The 22,159-nt window shown below is 39.9% G+C and overlaps 1 protein-coding gene across 3 annotated transcripts; it reads left to right on the plus strand.

Moving 5' to 3' along the window:
- Positions 1-3,746: 3,746 nt before the first annotated feature.
- Positions 3,747-21,858, plus strand: adrb3a (adrenoceptor beta 3a). Of its 3 annotated transcripts, none has more exons than XM_080467724.1 (3): positions 3,805-5,638; positions 11,991-12,028; positions 12,659-15,285. In XM_080467724.1, the coding sequence occupies exons 1-3, from the start codon at positions 4,320-4,322 to the stop codon at positions 12,691-12,693; spliced, it is 1,392 nt and encodes a 463-aa protein (XP_080323850.1). In that variant the 5' UTR covers positions 3,805-4,319; the 3' UTR covers positions 12,694-15,285. The 3 variants fall into 3 exon arrangements, 2 of the variants coding, with proteins under 2 accessions (XP_080323851.1, XP_080323850.1); XR_013935479.1 differs by lacking the exon at positions 11,991-12,028 and adding an exon at positions 21,811-21,858 and having other exon boundaries at positions 4,022-5,638; positions 12,659-12,910; XM_080467725.1 differs by lacking the exon at positions 11,991-12,028 and having other exon boundaries at positions 3,747-5,638.
- The last annotated feature ends 301 nt before the right edge of the window (positions 21,859-22,159 follow it).

Raw genomic sequence — 22,159 nt, forward strand, 5'->3', positions numbered from 1 at the left:
GATTGAACCTTGATTGACATAAGTACAGCCTGTGCTTTTGTTTAACAAGATGAGAACATTTAATGTATCTCTTGTCTCCCTCTGGAGAGGTAGCACTTCAGCAGATTTAAACAACCTAAAGAGGCAAGACTACTGTAAAAAAATGACCAACAATCAGTGCTGCTGACCTCAATCAGCTTGGAAAAAGGTTGTGATTGTACAGTTGTTTCCTTGTATGATAGTTTTCTTTTGGCAAAAAATCTGATGTATTGCACTACGGATTTACAAGACATTTGATCAAACATAGATCAGCCTTCTAGTGGTTTTTTTTGGGGGGGGGGGTTTCTAATTTTCTATAGAGAGAAAGGAAATCTTGTCCAGGTACAGCAATATACAGGGAGCGAGCATGAAATACCGGCTTTCTAAATTTTTATGACGGCTCTGATGATTTACAGCGTGTTGCCATGAACTGAACTAATCCCACACTGTTATGCTCAATGTAAACCGGAGTTTTCTCTGTGGGAAGTATGGGCCTGCTGTCAACTACATCTCTAGGGCAGCATTTGACACATGATGGGGAACAGGTAAAGCTGCTGCAAACAATTTTGCTCCTACATCTGGTATGACGGCGCACCATGTCAAACCACATCACGTATATAACCACTGATCATCGTGGGTCCTTATGTAACACTTTATTTTTTTTTGAAAAGTTAAAATATTCATCATCGTCAGCATTATTACTCTTATCAGCTAAGCATTGTGAATTTAAAAAGTTATTTTTGCAAATGACTTACACTATTATTAATCACTATGAGTACATGTTACCATTACATTGGGTGTATGTAATGGTGAGAACGCTGTCACGGCTGAATCCACTATCAACAACTCGGCTTGTGCCAGCTGCTGTGCTTGACTAGACTAGGACCGGGTCCAGATCGCACCAATGGCATCTTCTCACGCAAAGACAAACGAGCAGCTGTCAAGCGGTCAGCTCCACAGCGGTGACCTTCATCTATAGAAATGCTGTCAGATGGGGCCTCTTAGTCATCAAGTTTAAAAGGCACCCATGTTTTGCTTTTGCCTGCTTTTCCCCTTTGGTGAATGCACTTACAAACTCCACGACATCCTGTCAGATGAGTGACAAAGTGACCCAGCCTAGGAAAAACAAAACATGAAAAATATACACCTAAATCGGGTCAGCGGGAAATTATGTATAGATGGCGAAGAAAGGCATGTACCGATACAGTGGAATTTGTAATCTGGACTCTGTCTCAGGACAATTTATTTATAAGTTACTGCTAAAGTTAAAAGTATATCTTAAAAACACCCGTAAATAGTGTGCTATTTTGTGAATGGGGCTGCGTTGCTTCCTTGTCAGAAGTTCGATAAGAAAACGGACACCACTGGAATGTCGCCGTATTAAATGGGAAGCAAGATTTAGCAGCTGGTGAGCTCAAAATGTGAAAATGCTGAGAAGAAACAAACCTACTTGGTTGCTTTAAATATCTATGACTGTATGCCAATAAGGCACTTTGAAGAAATGCAACTACTGTTTTCAGTCATTTGTTACGAATTTATTACTTTTGTCAAATTAGCAACACAGTCGGGATTTTTCTGTTACTTGCTTTGACGCATTGGAAAACTTTTGGAGTGCGGCAGAGTTACTGTCTGTCCCTGTGATGTTTAATGAAAGAGTGTCAGCTTCAGTCTCTGTGTTAAAATGTTATCAAACTCCTGTTGACTGGAGAGGAGCACGCTCATTAATCCTGAAATACGTCAGTCCTCCGGACTTCATGTAGAACAATAAACTATAATGAATGAATGAAGTTCATTAGCAGCCTTAATTAGCCTATTTAGTCCAACATGTGTGCTAATTGCATGTTCAATCAATCAAAGTTTATTTGTACAATGACACCAAAGAAGACCACAGTGCCTCACAGAAAGATAAAACAATTTAAAAACACTAAAATTATTACATCCTAGACATAATTCTGTTTGTTTGTAGTTTACCACAGCTCCGTTGTTACTGCCTCTTCTTCAGGTACAGAATATACTGGGAGCAGATAGAAGAGACACAGACTTTCTAAATCCCTGTGATGGCTCTGATGATTTACAGCGTGTCGTCATGAACTGAGCTAATCCCAGACTGTTATGCTCAATGTAAATCCGGGTTTGCTGGGTTTGCTGTTCAATACGTCTTGAGAGCTACAAATCATTTCACACAAGATGGGGAATTGGTTCGTCTTCCTGCCATGAATTCATACTTTGTTGTTCAAGAACGACTAAAATTCAGATTTTTAGAGCATCTTCCTCCAAGGAACTGATGCAACTTTAACTGAATGAGTCATACTGAACTACACAGAGGCTTCAGCTAATACGTCAAAGCAAAACTACACTGACACAAATATATGCACTTTAGTCATTGGCAGACAGTTCTAAGTAACCCGAGCCTTACTTTCCAAGTAAATACTTTCTCTTTGCATTATTTATGACATACAGTGAGTTTCTACTTCTCATTATGAGGTGGGAGGGAGAGCAAACCACTATTCTGAGTAACTGCAGCCAACCTCTATTTTCAGTGACATGTACACAGCTGCACACATAATGTATACAAAATCAAAAGTGAAAGAAGAAGAAGCATTGTTCTTCTACACTGTTCAACAATCATCTAAAACTTCCTGCAAAGCTTCTTCAACCAGACCGATAAGCATTTATGATAAGCTTTATTTCCATCTGGAAGGGGCCATTTATCTCTGGTGGGCGGGGCCTATATGACAAAACATTGCCCTTGGTTTAAAGACTGAAAGGTAAAATCTAAAAACAATCCCAAAAATTATTCCAAACTTTAAGCTGGATTGGAATTCCCTTATTTACTTCTGTTAATGAGAAATAAAGTACTTGGAAACAGGCACGGAGCGGTCACAGCTGCAGTCTTAGCGCCGACCAGACCAAAGAAGGAACTGCTTTGGTGACAAGACAGCGAACCACCAGCGGCTATCTGAGACGAATCGCATGAAAGGCATTTAGCTGATCGTGCTTCTTCACTGCGATGGTTTGAGTAACAACGAGATAGCAATCATTTATTTTCTTTTACTGCTTTGAGTCGAAGAGAGAGTCACTTATTTCCTGTTCTCTGCAGATGGGTTGCCTCGTGCCTTGTGGTACAGAGCTGACCACAAACTGCATGATAAAATAAACCTTTTCCGAACTTTAGATTTGTGTTATTTCAGTGGCTATGAAAAGGTAGCAGCAGCAGCTCATATTGTTAGAAAGTCCAATGACTCTTTTTAACAATGCTGCTGTTCAGCAACAGAACATAACTGTGGACGTGTGCTGTCAATTACGTACGATTTTTGTACAGTGCAAAACCACTAAACAGAAGACATAAGACTGCCCCATTGTTAATAGTATCAGGTGACAGACGGAGTTAATGCATTAACAAGTTTAACGGAACTGTTAACTTCGGGAATGAAGAGCTGATGATCATCATTTACTTCTTAACTTGTGTTTCTGCAGCTTGGGAACAACATTTTAACTGATGTTTTTACTCCACCCAGTCCAGCTGAGCATCCGTGTCTGTGGTTATGTTAAACGTCCCATGTTACATGTTACATGTATGTGTGATCGTTCACATGTGTGCAGTCGTATCAGGTCTCTGATCCCTGTCGGGCTTCCACATTCACAAACACACTTTTCAACTCCTCCCCCCCCGACTCCAGCTAGAGTGTGATTAGAGCCAATACGAGAGAGAGAGAGAGAGAGAGAGAGAGAGAGAGAGAGAGAGAGAGAGAGAGAGAGAGAGAGAGAGAGGGCAGCCACTGGTGCACTCTGGTGGTTCTTGTAGCAGCGTCACTGCCTGCTTGATCTCCAAACAGTTCAAGTGGAGCACTGTGGCTCGTGCAGGATTCTGCTGAAAAGCAAATCCCTGAAGCCATATCTAAATGGACAAGCCCGGACCTTCTTCCACAGAACTTTTTTTTTTTTTTACTTGATGCTTCTACATTTTTTATTTATTTATTTTTTTCAAGAGTCTCAACTGATATTGTTTTGTGGACAATTTTGACCCAAAGATTATTGGTGAACATGTTGCTTCGCCTTCAAGAAGATATCACACCTCAGGATGGAGAGACACTCCTCTCTTTCGGATGCTGCCAAACAAAACTTTAAAACTGTGAAATGTAAGCAGTGACGGAAGAGAACAGAAGCTGTGTGTCGTGAAGCTGTCTGTCGTGAAACAGCTTTTGGTTTGAGCTGAGTAATCTGTGAGGATGCTTGAGAAACGAGAACAATCCTGAGTTGTGAAAACCACTTGCCTCCAACTTCTTGAGCGGAACTGGTGAATGATGGAGGGCAACCTGAGCACTTTTGTGTCGTTTGGGACTAATGTGACGGGACCCTACCACAAAGCAGTAGGACCCTGGATCCTGGTCATACTGGCCGTCATCATTCTTATCATAGTGCTGGGAAACATGCTGGTGATCCTCGCTGTGGCTCGCACCTCACAGCTGCAAACAACAACAAACATCTTTATTATGTCGCTTGCATGTGCGGACCTCATTATGGGCGTCCTCGTGGTACCTCTGGGGGCCACTATAGTGGTGACGGGCAACTGGCAGCTCAGCGACACTTTCTGCGACCTCTGGACCTCTGTGGACGTCCTCTGTGTGACAGCTAGCATCGAGACGCTTTGTGTCATTGCGGTTGATCGGTACATAGCCATTACAAAGCCGCTACGGTACAAGGTTCTACTGAGTAAGTGGCGTGCCAGAATAATTGTTTGTTTAGTGTGGGTAGTTTCCACCTTAATTTCCTTTGTGCCAATTATGAAAGGGTACTGGCGGGCAGACAGTGACCCTGAAGCGCTGAGGTGCTACAACGACCCGGCGTGTTGCGACTTTGTGACCAACTCAGCCTTTGCAATCATATCTTCTATAGTGTCGTTTTACATTCCGCTGCTAATAATGATTTTTGTGTACGCAAAAGTATTTCTAATAGCAAAGCGGCAGGTTAAGCTCATCGATAAGAGCAGGATGCGATTCCAGAATGAGCGTCCAGCACTTCAGATACAATTTGGACCCAATATGAACAATATCCTGCCCTCGGCGTGTGTGGGATCTGGCACTTACAACAGCACGGACAGGAGGAAGAGCGCCAAACGGAGGCCGTCCCGGCTAATTCTGGTCAAAGAGCACAAGGCTCTGAAGACACTGGGGATCATCATGGGGACTTTCACTGTGTGCTGGCTGCCATTCTTTGTAGCCAACATCATCAATGCTTTCAACAGAGACGTGCCCGCAGAGTGGCTCTTCAGACTCCTAAACTGGCTGGGGTACATAAACTCTGGCCTCAATCCCATCATCTACTGCAGGAGTCCAGAGTTTCGTACTGCGTTCAAGAACTTGCTGGGCTGTCCGTGGGTCTCCACCGCGTGGCTCCATACTTTGTATAAAGACCTGCAGACTCTCTGCTCCTGCTTTCTATGGAAACCCGAGTCAGGAGCAGAGGACTCATTCCAGAAGCCTCCAAACAGTCGGAGTGACGGCAGCGACAGCCTGTCGAGTACACAGGGAAGTAACAAAAGTGATGAGGCATCAACTGGTCCTCTGCGGTCCAACGGCAGCACACAGCTCAGTGACTTTTTAGAACCAGAAACCAAACTGTAAGTTACTTTTCTCTTATTCCATGATCACATTTAACATGTTTCGTTTGACTCTGACAGAGAAAGATTGCCCTTTAAAAAAAAGCATGAAGCTTAACAGCTTTGACAGTCAGGCTCAACAGTAATGCTTCGTGGTAACACGATGATCACCATCATCATCATCACAGCAACTTTCAAATCAGTGGGGAAAAAAAACAATCTTTTATTAAATCTTCTCAAAACTGAAAGAGGAGTGAGGTACATCAACGTCTGTGTCTTTCACGTCTTTAGTTTGAGAGTTCCTCCTTTCTGGTTTTTGTTTCCCATTATTTCTGCAGACATGCGTGTTACATCAGCGGTGTGTCATATGACGGACTGGGGAGCTTTGTCGAAGGGCTTAGTGTAAAAATGGAGAATCAAACAATTACCACTCAGTGCTCCTGGTTGCTCCGATGCAGAAGCACCAAAACACTAGGGTGATGATGAAAACATGAGTGCGCATGTGCATGGCGTTCACTGCAACACTAAGACTATGACAAATAGGAATAGAGGGAAAAAAACACCATTTCAATCCATTAGTTAAATTAAAATACTAATTATGTATAATGCATGACTTAAGCATATTGCAAACTACAGCGACCACCACATCGGCACAAAAAAAGTAATGGGACATTTTTAAAAGGTTCTAAACACAAATATCAAACATATCCAGTTAACATCTCTGTATGTGGGATTATTTAAAAATGGTTTCCTTATGCAAATTCATGCTTTTGAGCTTTTTGTTGTGTTGCGGTCCAGTAAAATTCTAAAGACTCAGAATAGAAAAGGAAAACATTTGTGGAGTGTTTGCAACTTTGATTTTATAAGAGTGTTACAACAGAAAAAGAGAAACACTTTAATCTCAATGCACAGCCTATTCATACTCCGGCTATTAAAGCTTGTACTTGTACTGCGTTAATAAACAGATGTGTATTATCAAACAGAGCTGAATATGAGCTTGTTATAGGTAGTAGATTACATCCGTATTCACACATCAATAACACTTCATTCAATGTCAATAGTGCATTCAGTCCAACATCTTAGACGTCAAGATTTATTCGCTGATCTAAAAAAAACAACAGTGTATTTTTTTGAAGATACAATGTTCTTGAAGTGTCTTTGTTGATCAGCTGACTCGAGCAGATCCACCTGATTGGGAGAACCACATGTTAGATCTGAGAACATTTGGAGTTGTTAGTGTGGCTCTCTGCCTGTGAGTGGGCCCCCGTGAGCCATGCCCAACACCCCCTGCAGAAGATAACTCTTTATCACTGAAGCACAAGACTTCCCCCCACAACCGGGGAGGCTGTTTACAAGACTGACAGGCAGTGAGCCGCTGGTGTTACTGCAGGTCAGCAGAGTTTTGACAACAGAATATTTGGTTCATTGGGGGGTCCAAAACGGAATTACTATATCCCTATGTACATTTATTTTATTTTTGTATTAAATTTTACATTTTAAATCATAAATGTCACATTATATACGATCACAAACCAAATATTTCCCAAAATGTTAAATTACTGTTTTATAGCCATATCATCTTAACAGCCCGATAAGGGAGAGAATAATTTTATTATATTATTTATCAATTCCAGTTAATGTCTTTATCACATCATCAATAAAGGCTTGAAATGCAGTTAAGTATTAATTAGAATTGATGGCTTGCATGTTGGACTTTTATTATCAAATGCATCCTCAAGTGCTTGAAGCCATAAATCCCCTGCTGAAATTTAGAAATCCATATATATTAATTTGTTGGTATGTACATAAAATCACAAGACACATTATTCAATTTCAGCTCGTAAAACATAAATTCACAGCTTGCAATTAAAATTTATTAGACAAGTGGCACAACTCTCAGACTACAGTCCTTGCTGTGCCATGCCAATTCCCATGAGTGAAGCAGTTTTATGGACTCGGGATGTTTCCTCTTTAAACATTTACTCTACACACCATATGTCATGTTTCCCATCTCATTGCATGACAAGCATTCAGCAGAATTTCACAGACATAATCAATGGGCCAGTCAACCAGGACACATTTACGGTCATATAAAAGTTATCCTTAAAAGGAGTCTGGTGTGTCCTGCAGTAAATCGGCCCGAGGGGAAGGCTCAGCAGAAACTACCGGTACTTTCAAAAGGATTCCAAATGTAAGTGAGATCAGCTGTTCAACAATGACTCAGAGGGGTCCGAGGCTCAACGACTGCTTCGCTGAAAATGAAAAACTGTTCTAAGTGCAGTCTGGACTATTGAAGTTGAAGCCTAACACTGCAAATTATACTAAAGCTTGAGATCATGTCCACCTTCAGAGCCCTTTGACCCAGCAGCATAAAGAGACATTCGATGAGCACTTCAGGACAACGTGCAACCGCAAGGTCGGCTATAGCAGGAGACGGTGTGTTCTGATAAATAAAAAGAGGTACAAGTGCTTGAGATGAATTTTTACGAGGAAGAAAGGCTGCGCGGCAGTGCACAGGAAAAACATTATCAATAGCTACTTTGTTTTCCGAGAAACACATGCTGGCATATCAGTGATGCCCTTATCAACATCTACAGCAGCCTTCTGCTCCTGTCACGCATGCACCGCGCTACATGACAACCACAATTCTATCAAGATTCCCAGCTGAGAGACTCTTTGTCAAGTCCATATGACTCCTAACTCTATTAGTCACGCAATTATTTCAGGTGAGACTATGTTGTACTTTATTTCTGTCTTGTTGCACGGCATATAAGCACAGTCATTTATATATACTATTGGCATTTAAACTTAAATCTGTGTCTAATTTAAAGAGGAAATGTTGTGTGATATGAAGAGGTGGATACAGTATGGTTACACTGTTACTCCATTATCTTCCCATCAATGTTTGCAAAAGCAACTCAATCCAAGCAATTGTATGTATATATAACAAGCATTTATTTATTAAAGTGCCTGTATAAAATATCTACACTCCAAGCTACTTTCTATTGATAGAATACACCATGCCATTGGATTAACGCCGAATTTGCTGTGATTTTCTACCTCATTTTATACAAAAATAAAGATCAAAATCATTGAATATTGAGGAAAAATGCAGGTGTGCTGACTTATGATTTTATATATATATATATATATATATATATATATATATATATATATATGCTTTTTGCAAAAATTAAAACCTAAATTTGGCTTACTGGATATGTACGTGTGTTTGACCGAGTTAAGAAGGAAAAAGTACAAGTGTCTACAACTTAACAGTAATGTTGGTATTTGTCATTTTTTCCTCACATCCTAATTATAAGCAGGTGCCCTTTTTGTGCATCTACACATTCGGAGACTGCTAAAGTTATACCCGAACATGTGAGAGCTTTCATGTGGATCCAAATATAATTATCAAAATGTCATGTGAAAAGCAAGCGGTAGGAAATTAGCTTATTACTAAAAGAATGGTATGTAAATGAATGTGTGCGCATGTTCTTGGCTCATGCATTTTAAAAGGAGACATTACAGAGAGCACAGGGAGGTGGCGGAGAATGGCGGTTGCGGTGTAAACACTAATGCAGCTCAGTCACAATACATGTCTCATTTCACAGATTCATTGCATAAACAGTTCGGACATGCGAGTTAACAAGTCATAAAAAAAACTAACTTAAAAGGACAATGTGTTCAGAAGCCTGCGTCTCAGGATTGCACTGTATGTTACTCAAACAAGTTGTTACAATAAGCAAACTGAATGTTTGAAAGTACAGCATGTGGTCGATAAGGTACACGGAGGAAACGTGTAAACAGTCGTCTGATTGTCCTGTTAAGCACGGATTGGATTTAGCATTGTTAGCAGCTTACGGCCCCATGTGATTCCAATATAGCGCAGCGTTTATCATTATGCACACATTAGAGCGGTAACTACGCAGTAACTAATGATTTTTTTCCAGCACTGAGCAACCCTGCGCTTTCCCCTGCTGTATGCTAATCAGATCCCCGTACCCGGTTTCACACACCGGCTTCCATAATGTGAGTTTAGTCAGCCTTGAGCAAGGTCAGGCCCAAATGAGCATGAAACAGAGCAGGGTAAAGCGAAAACATGGCGGTGATGACCTGTGGGAAGTCCACAACGCCCGTTTTTTTCAGGCCCACGATATCAGAGGCAATCAGGGTGTGTGACAGTGTATAAATAAAGGCATCTGGGAGTTGTTAAGGTTTAAATTGATTAAAAATAAACCAATAAACCAGATCCTGATGTTTATTTCTTCAACAGTGGCTCAGATCAATTTTCAGCAAGAAGACAGGATTTCCAGTCAAATTCAGTCTATCAATACTCACTATTTATGAATGCATTTCAAGCACTTTTGTTAATAGCCTCGAGCCTATTACAGAAATCATAAAAAACGGACGCCAAGCGATTCCAAGAAGCCAGATTTACTGAACTTACCGGTCGTAAACCATTCAAATAGACTTGAAGTTGGAAATATAAAAACATTGTGCTAAAATCTATAAAATTACAGATTCAAGTTTGACAGGGATATAAAGTTTTTATACTCACACTGTAAATCATTTGTCTATTTAGGATTGACACTGAAAGAAAACCCTAATGAAGGTAGTTGAAAGGTTTATTTAAGTAGCTCAGTCAGCCATGATAAAAGCCTTTAAGGAACCTTAACCTGAGTTTATAAAGATTATAAATGTGTCTCATCCTCCATACTGGCTCCCTTTGACATGTTTGGTAAAAAAAAAAAAAAAAAAAAAGGTTTTATTAATTACAAATTAAACCAAGATCCCTTTTGTTAGTGGTTGCTCAGTTCAATATTGTCTTCTCAGTTCAAAAACTAGATGCTCATATCTTGTTGTTAGGAGATTTATGTCTGTTTATTTTCAAGATTAGTATATTTTCTGTTTATTTTCAAACAAAAATAACAGATGGCTGTATTTCAGTGTTGGCTCTGTTGTCCACCTATAACTTAGGTTTTCATCTAAAAAAAGAAGTTGACAAATAACCATAAATGCGAATTGAATTTCTCTTTGGAGTTCTCACATTAGTGAGTTTGGTGATTGTAAATATACATGTCATTTATGACTGATGTGTTTCCTGAACTTAAATGAGTTCAACTTTTTTAATCATTTTATTCTATTTTTTCTATTTTTAGTGCTGTCAAGCACCTTGTGACTCATGTCTGGGAAAGGTGATAAATAAATACAATTCTATTCTATTCTACAACAGAGATTACACGTCATGTGTAAACCTGATTTTTGCAATTAAAAAAAAGAAAAAGAAAACACTGACCAGAGTGTGAACCGGAGGCAATGTGAAATACATCACCACCCCTGAAGGTTTCTTGCTCATTTAATTTTCCATAAGCATCTTGTTGAAATCATCACTATCTACAGGGCTTTGGGTGAAACTGAAAGAAATAAAGCGAGGTCACTTTTCTTTGTTAGAGCAGGAGAAAAGGACAAGCCCCTGCATATTTCTGTAGCTTACAGTTCGTGGCAGTTTACGTCTTCCTGTGCAGACATGTACAGTGGATGTGATAGCATCAGAATTCCTGTCCTGTTAGAGGAGAGAAAACTTTGGTTTCATGGAGGATAAAAGGTATGAGGGCAAATATGCAGTGACGATTTTTGGATCTACAAAGACAAAAATAGATGTATAAAAACAGAGGGCAGTGATCTCACTTTGCTCACAAAATAACCTGACAGACGACAACCAGCTGCGTTGGGGTTTTTCTTTATCAGACAGAAACTGAAATTGAGTGCAGGGTGTGACCAGGACAGAGCAACAAGTTTATTTCTTTGTTAAGGAGAGCATCACACAAAGTCATAGGCCTGATAAAGTTTATTATAATAAAAACAAACAGCCTATCTTGACAACTATATATGCTGTTTTTTAAATAAATGACAAACCAAAACAGCACAACTACATTGCTAAAAGTGGTTGTGCCGACATTTCCCCCTCATTGTTTGCACACCTTGAATATAACCATCACCCTTGATGAGACAAGCCTTCAAGTGCCACAACCCAGAGTGATATCTAAAGATACCCGAAGTGTGTAAAACACACTTATGAGCAATTTGTATGAAATAAAACACGTTGGAAAACAATATACTGACCAAAATCATATAGAGTTCACAAATTCTTGTTTAAAAAAAATTCACCAGATAAAGTTCTCACTGAGTTTCTGTAAAAGTTTGGCTCCAGGCTCTTGAGCACCACTGTCCAACAATATAATGTGGGTTTTTTTTGTTTCTTTCTTTTGGGATTTTCTTGTCGCAAAAATTACCCTATGATGAAGATGAATACTGTTTGTTGATGTTCAACAATCTATATTGACTTTTTTTTCCCCCCATTCTTATACAGAAACTTCCCACCCTCTTCAAATAACCAAATTAACAATAGTAAGTAAAATAAACATAAAATGGATTTATTAATAGGAAAAGTGTATTATTATACATTAACAACCATAATTGAATAAATGACAGTTAAAACTGCATCATATTTTTTACGTGAAATGCATCAGTGAGCAGGCGAATATACCAGCAGCAGCAGCAGCTATGTCAATGTTCAGCAAAACAGTTTAACCATTTACAATGTGATGTGGAAATATTTGATCAAAACAAACAGGTAGAACTTTAAAAGCTACCAAATATGGTCACCTGCTAAATAGAGAGTGAGGCCATTTTGAAAAACAAACAAACAAACAAACAAACAAACAAATACTGAATGAATTAATCCTGGCTACTCCACCAATAGATCCGAGCGAAGGCTGCTGGAGACTTGATGCGTAGTTGAATCACTGCAAATTAATGACTTTGTGCGTGTAAGAGTCTGAACATCATATCGAACAAATAGGAAGTGCACTCAATAATTGAAATCCATTCATCATTCTTATGGGGAAAAATATTTTCAATTCATGTAATAGAGTTTGAAATTAGACTGCATTGTTAAAGATATGGCAGGGATTTGTCTGTTTTTCTGCCTATGTTTGTGTGTAACGACAGCAAACTGGTGCGTTTGTTTCTTTTCAGCTTCACTTTGCAGGAAAAGGACGGATGAACTGTAAGACTTTAATCTACTGAAGCAAACTTCATTCTCCAGCTGTTACTGTGATTCCTGCACAGTCTGAGAGGAAACAACAGTGGAGACGAGCGGAAGAGAAGAACGACACCGACTCTGGAGCACAAGGAGAGGACTGGAGGCACTCTGCAGAAACAGCTGATTTGGCGTGGACAGGAAGAGAAAGACTGCTGCAGCTCCACGGACATGAGGTGACACCGCAGGTGAAGCTCCCGGTGTTACATTCATCTACATCCAGTGTGCAAAAGACTCTCTGTTCCCTCATTAGACCATGCTGACAGCTTTAATCCATTGGACATGGCGTTTGTGGCCAGTGGTTTCAAAAGTGTCGACATCAAACTGATTCTGTACAATATGCTATCTGGTAAGTTAAGTATTTATAAAAACACTGAATCTGTAGCAAATGACAAAGATCGACTAATGCATAATTCGGTCTTCACGGTGAAAATGTAATTCTATCACACAAGTGTGATCGTGCTCAATGAAATGCTAAACTATCCTCTGTTGAAAGTCTTTCTGTCTGATTCTCTGAAGAATAGTTGTTAAAAGTGTTTAGGTCCTCTGGGTCTGTGATCGACTAAACCTATGGTGTGAAATAATGGCTGTTGAAGTCTCAAGCAGAAAGAATCACGATTGGCATCAGTCAATGTACAAGGGGTGATGGAAAAGTCACTCTCAGTCACTAGAGCTTTAGTAATGAACAGAGCAAAGCAGACTGAAGGGTTTTACCACACTACAGGTTATCGAAGACTCTTTCCTGCGCAGAAATGGTCAAAATGAAAAACTGCACATGTTGAAGAAAACCATTAGTAACTTTCAACAGACCTGGGAAATTGCCTCCTCCTCTTACGTGTCATGACACTGATCTGCATTTTAGAGGCAATCTGGGAGGTTATAAGGAAAAAAGCTGGGAAGCCTTTATCACCTTCATTCTGCTAATCAAGCACTGGGTTTTATTTTTCCACTTTAATAAATTGAAAAACGTCAAAGTCATTTTTGAAATTAATTAACTTCACTTCCTGTGTTTATTTGTGGTGTTTTTGAGTGCCGACAGCTATCTCATATCCATGATTCACCAAAACGTAAGAGTGAAGCTGAACGCCCACGTCAACGTGAACCAATGTACAAGAGCAGGAGTGTTTAAAATTCTAAAAAATTCTTCAAGGATTCAAAAACTGACGCAGTTTTCTCTAACATGTGCTAATCGAATTCAGCCCACTTATATTCTCGGGGATCGGAAACATAGCTCGAGAGAAATACTACTTTAAAACATGATCATTAACAACAAACAGTGTTCGCCCTCTGTTACATCGAGTTTCAAATAATTCTACCGTTTGCTACGTGACTCATGACTCATTCACTGAATGTATCAGGACCAGGAAGAACCAGGAAGCTCTGACTTCTCCTGAATGTGTCTGAAGCTGACAGACGTGACGTTCTCTCACAAAGTGTGGTTAAGCTTGTGAGAAGGTGGTGTAACCTCAGGGATAGACGGTGAGAAATGTCATTTAAGTCCCTATATGTTTACAAACTCACATCTTTTAAAACTGCTTCATCCAACTCAGGGCCATTATGGGCGACGGGGCGGTACAATCTGGAAATGACCACATTCCGTTTCTGTTTAGTTTGACGCAAATATCTTTAAATCACAAATTTCATGAAACCTTGAGTCAGAAATTAGAAGTTGTACTGAAAAATTTGATGCATTCAATTCATCCTGAACTGGTGAGTCACCAGACAATATGATGGTTACCTTCAACAATGGAACAAATGTTCCGAGCAGTAATGATGACGACGATTTTCTGGAAGAGGCTTTTCTAACGTTGTGGTGACTGACAATGCTTTACTTTCTCACAACCTCCTTAAACTGCAGGTAAACGCAGCAAAACAGCCTTTATAATATTTTGCGACCAAACCTCCAAATCTTTTATTTTTTTTTTTTAAACTTTAGTAAGTGGTTGCGTGGTAACACTCTCTGAAATGTGTGAAAAGAGGAACATAATGGTCATGTTGCTGGAAAACTTTGTCCCCACATTATCCATTATTTTGATGCAGCATTTCCCATGGTTTTTTGTCCCATTTTGTTTCGTCTCTGCTCCAGCGCTCCTCACTCAAACGAACGAGTTGTCATCAGGCTCTGCACCAGCCTGATAACGTGGCACCCTCTTTGAAACATGAAGTGTGCTGAAGCAGAGAGCCATCGAAATCCCACAGGGCAGCGGCTCATCCGGCACCCGGGTTAACAAACACTGTTTTAATGTACTGAGACACCGTGTGACGCGTCATCTGTTGCTTCAGAGAAATTAAATATTACATTGTCTAACACTGGCCACATGTGCTCTTACGTGATGAATCACCGCTGTGGAGAAAAAGGAAGTCCATGAATAATATAAATGATAAAAACACTGACAGGTTTGTTTTGTTTTTCCTTAGATTTCACACATTTGAGCAGAAGAAACATTTGTAACGTCGAAAGAAAAAAACTACAAACCCTCAAAACGATTATTCTGGTTTTGTGTGATTTGTTTTCTCAATATTTCGGAAACAGAAGATCGTCAATAAAGTATAAAATTACTGGGATGACATGTCAATGAGCCACATCATTTCAGCTGATTATGGTTTTATCAGTGTTTTAACTCACTGACTGCTCGATATTATATTATGACAGCTGTTCTTTATCCTCAATGAGTCATGGCCATTCAGCCAAGCGGCACAATTCTCAATGACATTGGCTTCAGAACTTTCAGGTTTTCACTTCAGCAATGAAAAGTATAATCTACTCATGAACCCTCATGACAGCAAATAGTATCATTGTGTAGGTGATCCTTTTCCCAAATGCTCGCTCATTGTTTTCGTTGTAAAAAGGCGTGTAAGGAATCATGCTTACGTTGCAGAATTAAGGAAAAATTTTAATGTGTTTATTCTAATGTAAAAGTAATACTTTTTTTCATCCCAACCTGCCCCTTGATCCACGTTCGGTGTATTTTACGAAGCCCTGGGGGGTCCTGACCCCCACACTGACACACACTGTTCCACAACACTGAGCAAAGTAAAACTGCTGTTGAAACAAGCTGTACACGCTAAACAGCCCTAAACAACCCCCTTGTTTCCCAATGTTATTTCTGTTAATACTCCACCCACAAAAACCTCTGTCATCTCCGACTCTGCTACCGTTTGAGCGGGCATCCTCTCAACATGGGAGGAATTTTCAGGATTTTGCTGGCTTTGAAAAATAAACTAAGAGTAAAGTTCAAGGCCTATAAAAACAAACTGTGACAAACATTAGCTCTGCCAAGAAGGCTGTGTGACTACTGGAATATCATCCAGTGAAAAAAAACAAACCCAAATACAACAAGTCAGAGTGGAAACAATTACCCTGCCTGAAGTAAGGCCAGACTCTTATCAGCTGATTCCTGTTACAAGGTTTTCCATCAGCAGGTTCAGATTGAAATGAACTAAGCGACATGGGAAGTCGCCACTGAAGGTGATGAGTGTGAGTGCCATAAGATATTAATGTGGCTCGCAAAAATACGTTTTCATCGATCTGAAATGTGGCTTATATTGGTTGATCAATTACGCTGTCACACTTTGATCACTTGATCGAAAGGTTATGTCAATGATAAACCAGATTACTGTACAAGCACAAAGCCTTCCAGATGTACCCCTCCCCCCATGGTAGTCTTTGCAAGTGAGCCTCAACAAGGTAAGTGTTTACCTGCATGGCTTTTGAGCGACTGTCCTGATCGGATCAGCGCTGATGTGAGCTTTTCTCGATCGATCAGTCGTCCGTAAATTAAGCCCATCAGCTCAGTCAGTTGTTTTGACAACTGATATAAACTGAGCACCGTATGCAGCATTTCCTGAAACAGCCATGTAACAACGCCACTGTAGCAGCATCAGCATCAGCAATATGATAGATAATACAACAGAAATGTTGAAATATTTCAAAGTAAAAGGCCAAAACAGTCCATAGACCACATGCAATATCTGCAAGGGTCGGAAGCATCAGAGCTTCGTTTAATTCAACCAATTTGTCAGGATGTCTGAAAGGTAAACACAAAGCCGCGTTTTGCCTGCACTGGAACAACTGCGCCGAGAGCCCTTCTGAAGAGGTGGCCTCGGAGCGGAGACTGAATGCAATACACAGTAGTCTGGGGATTGAATGCTCCACATGCTTGAGCTGAAAAGACTACAAATGCACTATTCCATGTGGTAAATGGCTCATGAAGAAGGGTCCTATTCTCTTGAATAACAACGCTGTAACCAAGGGACGTTTTGAACTGATGGTTTGTCCTCCCATCTCAAAATTAAACTTTACATTTCAGACTGTGCCTTAGAGTTGTACAACTCAGTATGTGACAGCATACACAATTCTTTAAAAACAAGAAGTGGCCACTATTAGTTGAGCCTCACCTTGAACTGGATCGATTCTAACGCTTCAGTTTCATCAAGCGGTGTTGTGTACATAACAGTTTCATGGGTCTTTTACACCAGAGTCTGTGGAAGAAACCATCCAGCAGATGATCAGGATGTGCCCGCAGAAAAGACGAGGCGGATGAAATGTCACAATTTTAGAGCCATTTTTGGTAAATGACGACATTATGCGGTGTGGACCAAAGTAGGTATTGCCCAATTGGGAGTGACAATGGGTTTACAAGGGGAACAATTTGGGAATAAACAAGTTAATGATATTTTGTACGCCATAAAACCACCTTGCATCGGGTTTGTCTGAGTGACAAATAGCAGCATGTTGTTTCTAATGCCAAAGTTCTGGAGATCAACAGGCCATGCAAGCTTTTCTACCTCGACACAATTTATGACCGTGTGAAGAGCTCTACCATCCAGGAGAGGCTCGAAGTAGACCCGCTACTCCTCACTGAGAGGCGCCAGCTGAAGTGGTTTCAGGCAGCTCGTATTTGAGGTTCACCAGCCACGTCTACAATAAAAATCCACACCTATTTGAAGACATTACAGATAGAGTTATAAATTAACCTGCATCAGTTGATGAATTTGTTACATTCTTCTGCCTGTTAACACTCTAAGAACCAGCCCCATGTTGCAGCGACACTGGACTGGGCTGAATTATATTCTGGCTCTTTGGTTGCACCATTATTATATAAGAAAAAAAACTTGGCCTGGCCTTACAATGCTTGCAATGCCAAGACACCTCAAATCTAATCAGAAACAAAACTGGAGGTGAAATCACTGCGATTAAGAATCTAAATCTTCAGTAATTAAGATTATGAAATACATGAAAACAAAAGGGAATAAAACAGCAGAAAAAGAAGAATGAATAAAGTGAAAACGTTGTTAAGATAAAGGTAATGAAGTAAGTCAAATCTATTGTTTATTGTGAAGCGTGTACAAATAAGTCTTGATTTAAAAGAAGTGAGAGTGTCAGCAATCCTCCAGCGTTCAGGAAGTTTGCTCCAGGTGAAGAAATAAAAGCTGCTTCACCTTGTTTGTCTCTGACTCTGGGAACACTCAGTGAACCTCTCCCTGAGGACCTCCGGGGGGTTTGGATGCTTCATATTCTACTAGAGATGTATTTTAGGCCCGAGACCATTCAAACCTTTGTAGACAAGAAGCAAGATATTTTTCTCAGAGGTCTTGTGGGGGGGACGTCTCAGTGGAGTAGCCTCTAACCTCACAGTGAGGGGATCACCTGTTCAAGTCCAACTTGGTTCTTTGGGAAACTTTCTGTGTGGAGTTTGCAGGTTATTTCTCCTACTGGCTATTTGGCCAAAGTAAAAATAGGATGTGGCCCGTGTGAGTCTGTGGGACTTGGTCAGGGGGTAACCTCTCTGTGTCCAACTGATACGCCAGCATAAGGAGGATACTGCAGTATAGACATAGTAGATGAATCGTAGTAATAAGTCAAAGTACAACAACTTTTCTGATTAGGAAACGTTCTATTGCAACAAAGCTCGGTCCATTGCTGTGTGTCTTCATTTATGTTTCCTACTCAATTTGACAAATGCACTTTCTTGTTTCATTTGAACCTTTAAAGTTGTAGACTTGGAAGTTTCAGACATCTTCTCTGTCTTTATAAAGTTCAAACGCAATCAGTTGTCCAACACCAGCCTTTTACCGGTGAGCTTGTCCTGAGCGGGGTGTCACAGCAGTTGTCTTCAGGACACATAGCACTTTTAAAAGCTCAATTTAGACCAAAAAAAAAGAAGTCATTTTGACACTAAAAAGACACTAAAAGCCTTACCGGTGAAGTTTCCTAACTGAGTCAGTGGCACTGTAATTAAATGAAGTATTGTGGATTCATCCTGGTAACACAGCAGCATGACTGAGGCTCATTCTACTGGGTTCAGCTGGCAGCCTCAGACATGGCATCCTCTTCCTCACTAACAGCTCCGTGATGTAAACAAATACCTCATCAAAAGCGTTTCTCTGAGATCTGAACAGGCCGGGAATCACAGCAACAATAGAGTTTGCAATTTGGGACATTTTGTATTTTTTCTCCTCACTGTATCTTTTGTTTTATGACTTATCTGCATTGCTCCTCAGGACAACTGTGCACACACAGATAACCTGACATCAGACATGGTTCACAGCTGTGGCGACAATAGAAAGAAGATTACATGTCTTGTTTTTTGTTTTCAACTCGCACAACAGCTACTATTCTGAGTGAATAAGCTTTCACATGAAGGTCAAACAAGGTCCATTTTCCTGAGAAACTGACACATTTATATTTCTAGTAAAAGTGTTTGTTTTGAAGATTTCTCTGAAGTTTGATGCCTTGTGCTCTGCGAGGTGACATGGAGGCCGACTCTTATATAAATAACTCTTATATCACACATTATCACTAATTGAAGGGCTGCTTTGACCATCTACTGCCATCTAGTGCAGTGATTGGTGACCTCCAGGCTCAAACTCCACTGCCTTCATTTAGTGAGACACACTGCTTCTCTCACTACTAAAGCTTGGTAGTAACAGCATTTATATGAATATCTTAAAGAAAAATATATATATACATTTTAATATTTAAATTGTCATGATGTTTACCTCCTGTGCAATTCACAAGCCATAACGTTCCATCATGCTGGAGTTGCATGGGCATTTTTAAGAGTTAAATGTAGAAATAAGCGTATTCTTGTGTGGCAGTTAGTCATTTAGCCTCTCTGAAAAAGAAAATCTACTTTTTTTTTTTCCTTTCTTTTTAAATAAATGACACATTCTGGCAGTAGAGCAACAGAACTTTTCCCTCAGAATTTAAATCCACTGACTTGAACAAAGATAAACAAATATAATAATGCTATTCAACTAGATATTTTTTTTTAACTTATCTCAAGCCGTACATGATAACCAGGGTGTGATTTGCTGCTGGGAGGTACTCAAGAGAATCAGCCTCAATCTGTTCTCCACTTCTGCTCAATTATTTTTACTGCAGACGAGAAAAACTCAGCAACCTTTGGCCCTCAGGCATTTATAATGAATTTGGCTTTTATTCATCTGTGTCACATTTATAACATTTTTTTTTTTTTACACATAGTTGCATTGAACTTGCCAAGCATTGTGTTGTGATAAAATCTTTAATTTTAGTCTGTCAATTATTTTTTTCAAAAGATGTCCCTCGCTTCTGCTTTTATCACAAGTCTCACCCTGGATATATTGTTGGAAACTGTGTTACTTCAACCCCATTTAGGCATTCGCTGACATAATGGTTCCACACTATAGGGTGGTATTTCAAGCTATACCTTAAAATCCATGGAGCATAAACTTGTTTGATTTTTGTAAAATGTTCTTCAATCCTGTTGCCACACATTTGACTTGAAAATAAAGATAGTGTTTTGTCATGATTTAAAAAATAAATAAAATCGAAAATTATGCAACACATAAATAATTAATGACTGTTAAGTAAATTTTCTGTCTTCAGCTCATTACTGCAAGGTGTTAGCATCAGGAAGAAATATGGAAGTTATTTTATAAGTTGTACTTATAAAGTGTTACAATACAACAGCAAAAAGTTGGATCAGCTTAAAGCAGTGAAGAGGCTGTGGACAACTTCTTATTCATTTTAGTGACACTGTGTGTCCACAAAAGCTCTCTGGCGCCCCCCAAGAGGAGCCTGCATCACACCCAGAAAACCACTGATCTACTCAAGGAAACTGAGAAACCCTCTTTTATACCAGCACACTGAAGAGGTTGTTTGATCCCTGAAATCACACCATGTATCAACAGATCTCCTTCATTATGTACAAAGTGATCAACCAAAGTCAAATGTCCTTAGCAGAAACAGATTTGAAGCCCAGGTGGACTCCACACATCAATGCTTCGGTGCAGTTACTCGAAGCTGCCCCGGCTGGCTCTCCGCCTGTTATCTGTTAATTATAAGTGGCTGGAGTTCAGGTGAAGAGCTTCCAAACAAACATAATGAGGACATCAGGGTCCTCTTTGAGCTGATTTGCTGTCCGTGTTAGAAGCTGTACAGAAGCTAAACAAAATCCATGTGGGTGGCTGATTGTGTCCTCTCGTTAACTGAAAAACGGCTTCTGTTATTTCCAGAGAGGTGTAATGTTTGAATTTTCTATAGACTGAAGAAAATGGCATCTCCTCTGGCTGGAAATGGTGTAGAGGAGTACGTGCAATTTGAAAAAAGCCAGGACCTTAATGTTGACCGATTTTCTCAGACCTTGGTAAAGTCTGTCCGCCGCATTTATCCTCTTAGTTATTCTGTTAAGTAAAGTAACATGAATAAAATTTACTGTGATGAATTTGATAAGAGCCCCAATGAACTGTGTGTAACAGCACATGATTGCAAGGTGCCCGTAGTTACATAGAAATGGTTTTTGCATGTATTTGAAGGAGAAATATTAGACGATAAAACCTGAAGCTCTCACTTTATGTAACCCGCCTCCCCTCTCTGTCTCTCTCTCTCTCTATCGCCCTCTCTCTCTCGCTCACTTTTAATCTGTGCATACAGCAGTCAGAATATGATTTATCTAATTTTCAAGCTGCCATATTTCTCTGAGTGTTACTGTCTTCTAGTGTCCGCCTGTGCAATTTTTTTTCCAAGTGCAATAACCTCTGAAATAAACGCCATGTACTTCGATTGTATTACATTCTGATTGTATTATATTCCTCCATTCAGGTTTAGCCAATCCAGGGCCGCGGGGCACTGGAGCCGAACAATGGGTGAACACAGAATTGACCCTGGACAGGTCCAGCCATCACAGAAAAAAAACATGGACAAAGTCACACACACACTCAGTCACGTGCAATTCAGGGTCACTAACCTCAAACATGTTTTTGTATTGTTCGGGGGAAACCAGCGTAAGTGGCGATAACCCACACATGCAAAGGGAGAACATGAAAACTCTGGGGCGAAAGGCCAGTCCAAAACTCAAACCCACAACCAATTTGCTTCTTTCTCACTGGATTACAATATATTTTCACTGATTTCATAAATATTTGCATTTATTCTGGCCTACTATGTACAC

The sequence above is a fragment of the Lipophrys pholis genome (assembly GCF_963383615.2).
Source record: "Lipophrys pholis genome assembly, chromosome: 7".
NCBI lineage: Eukaryota > Metazoa > Chordata > Actinopteri > Blenniiformes > Blenniidae > Lipophrys > Lipophrys pholis.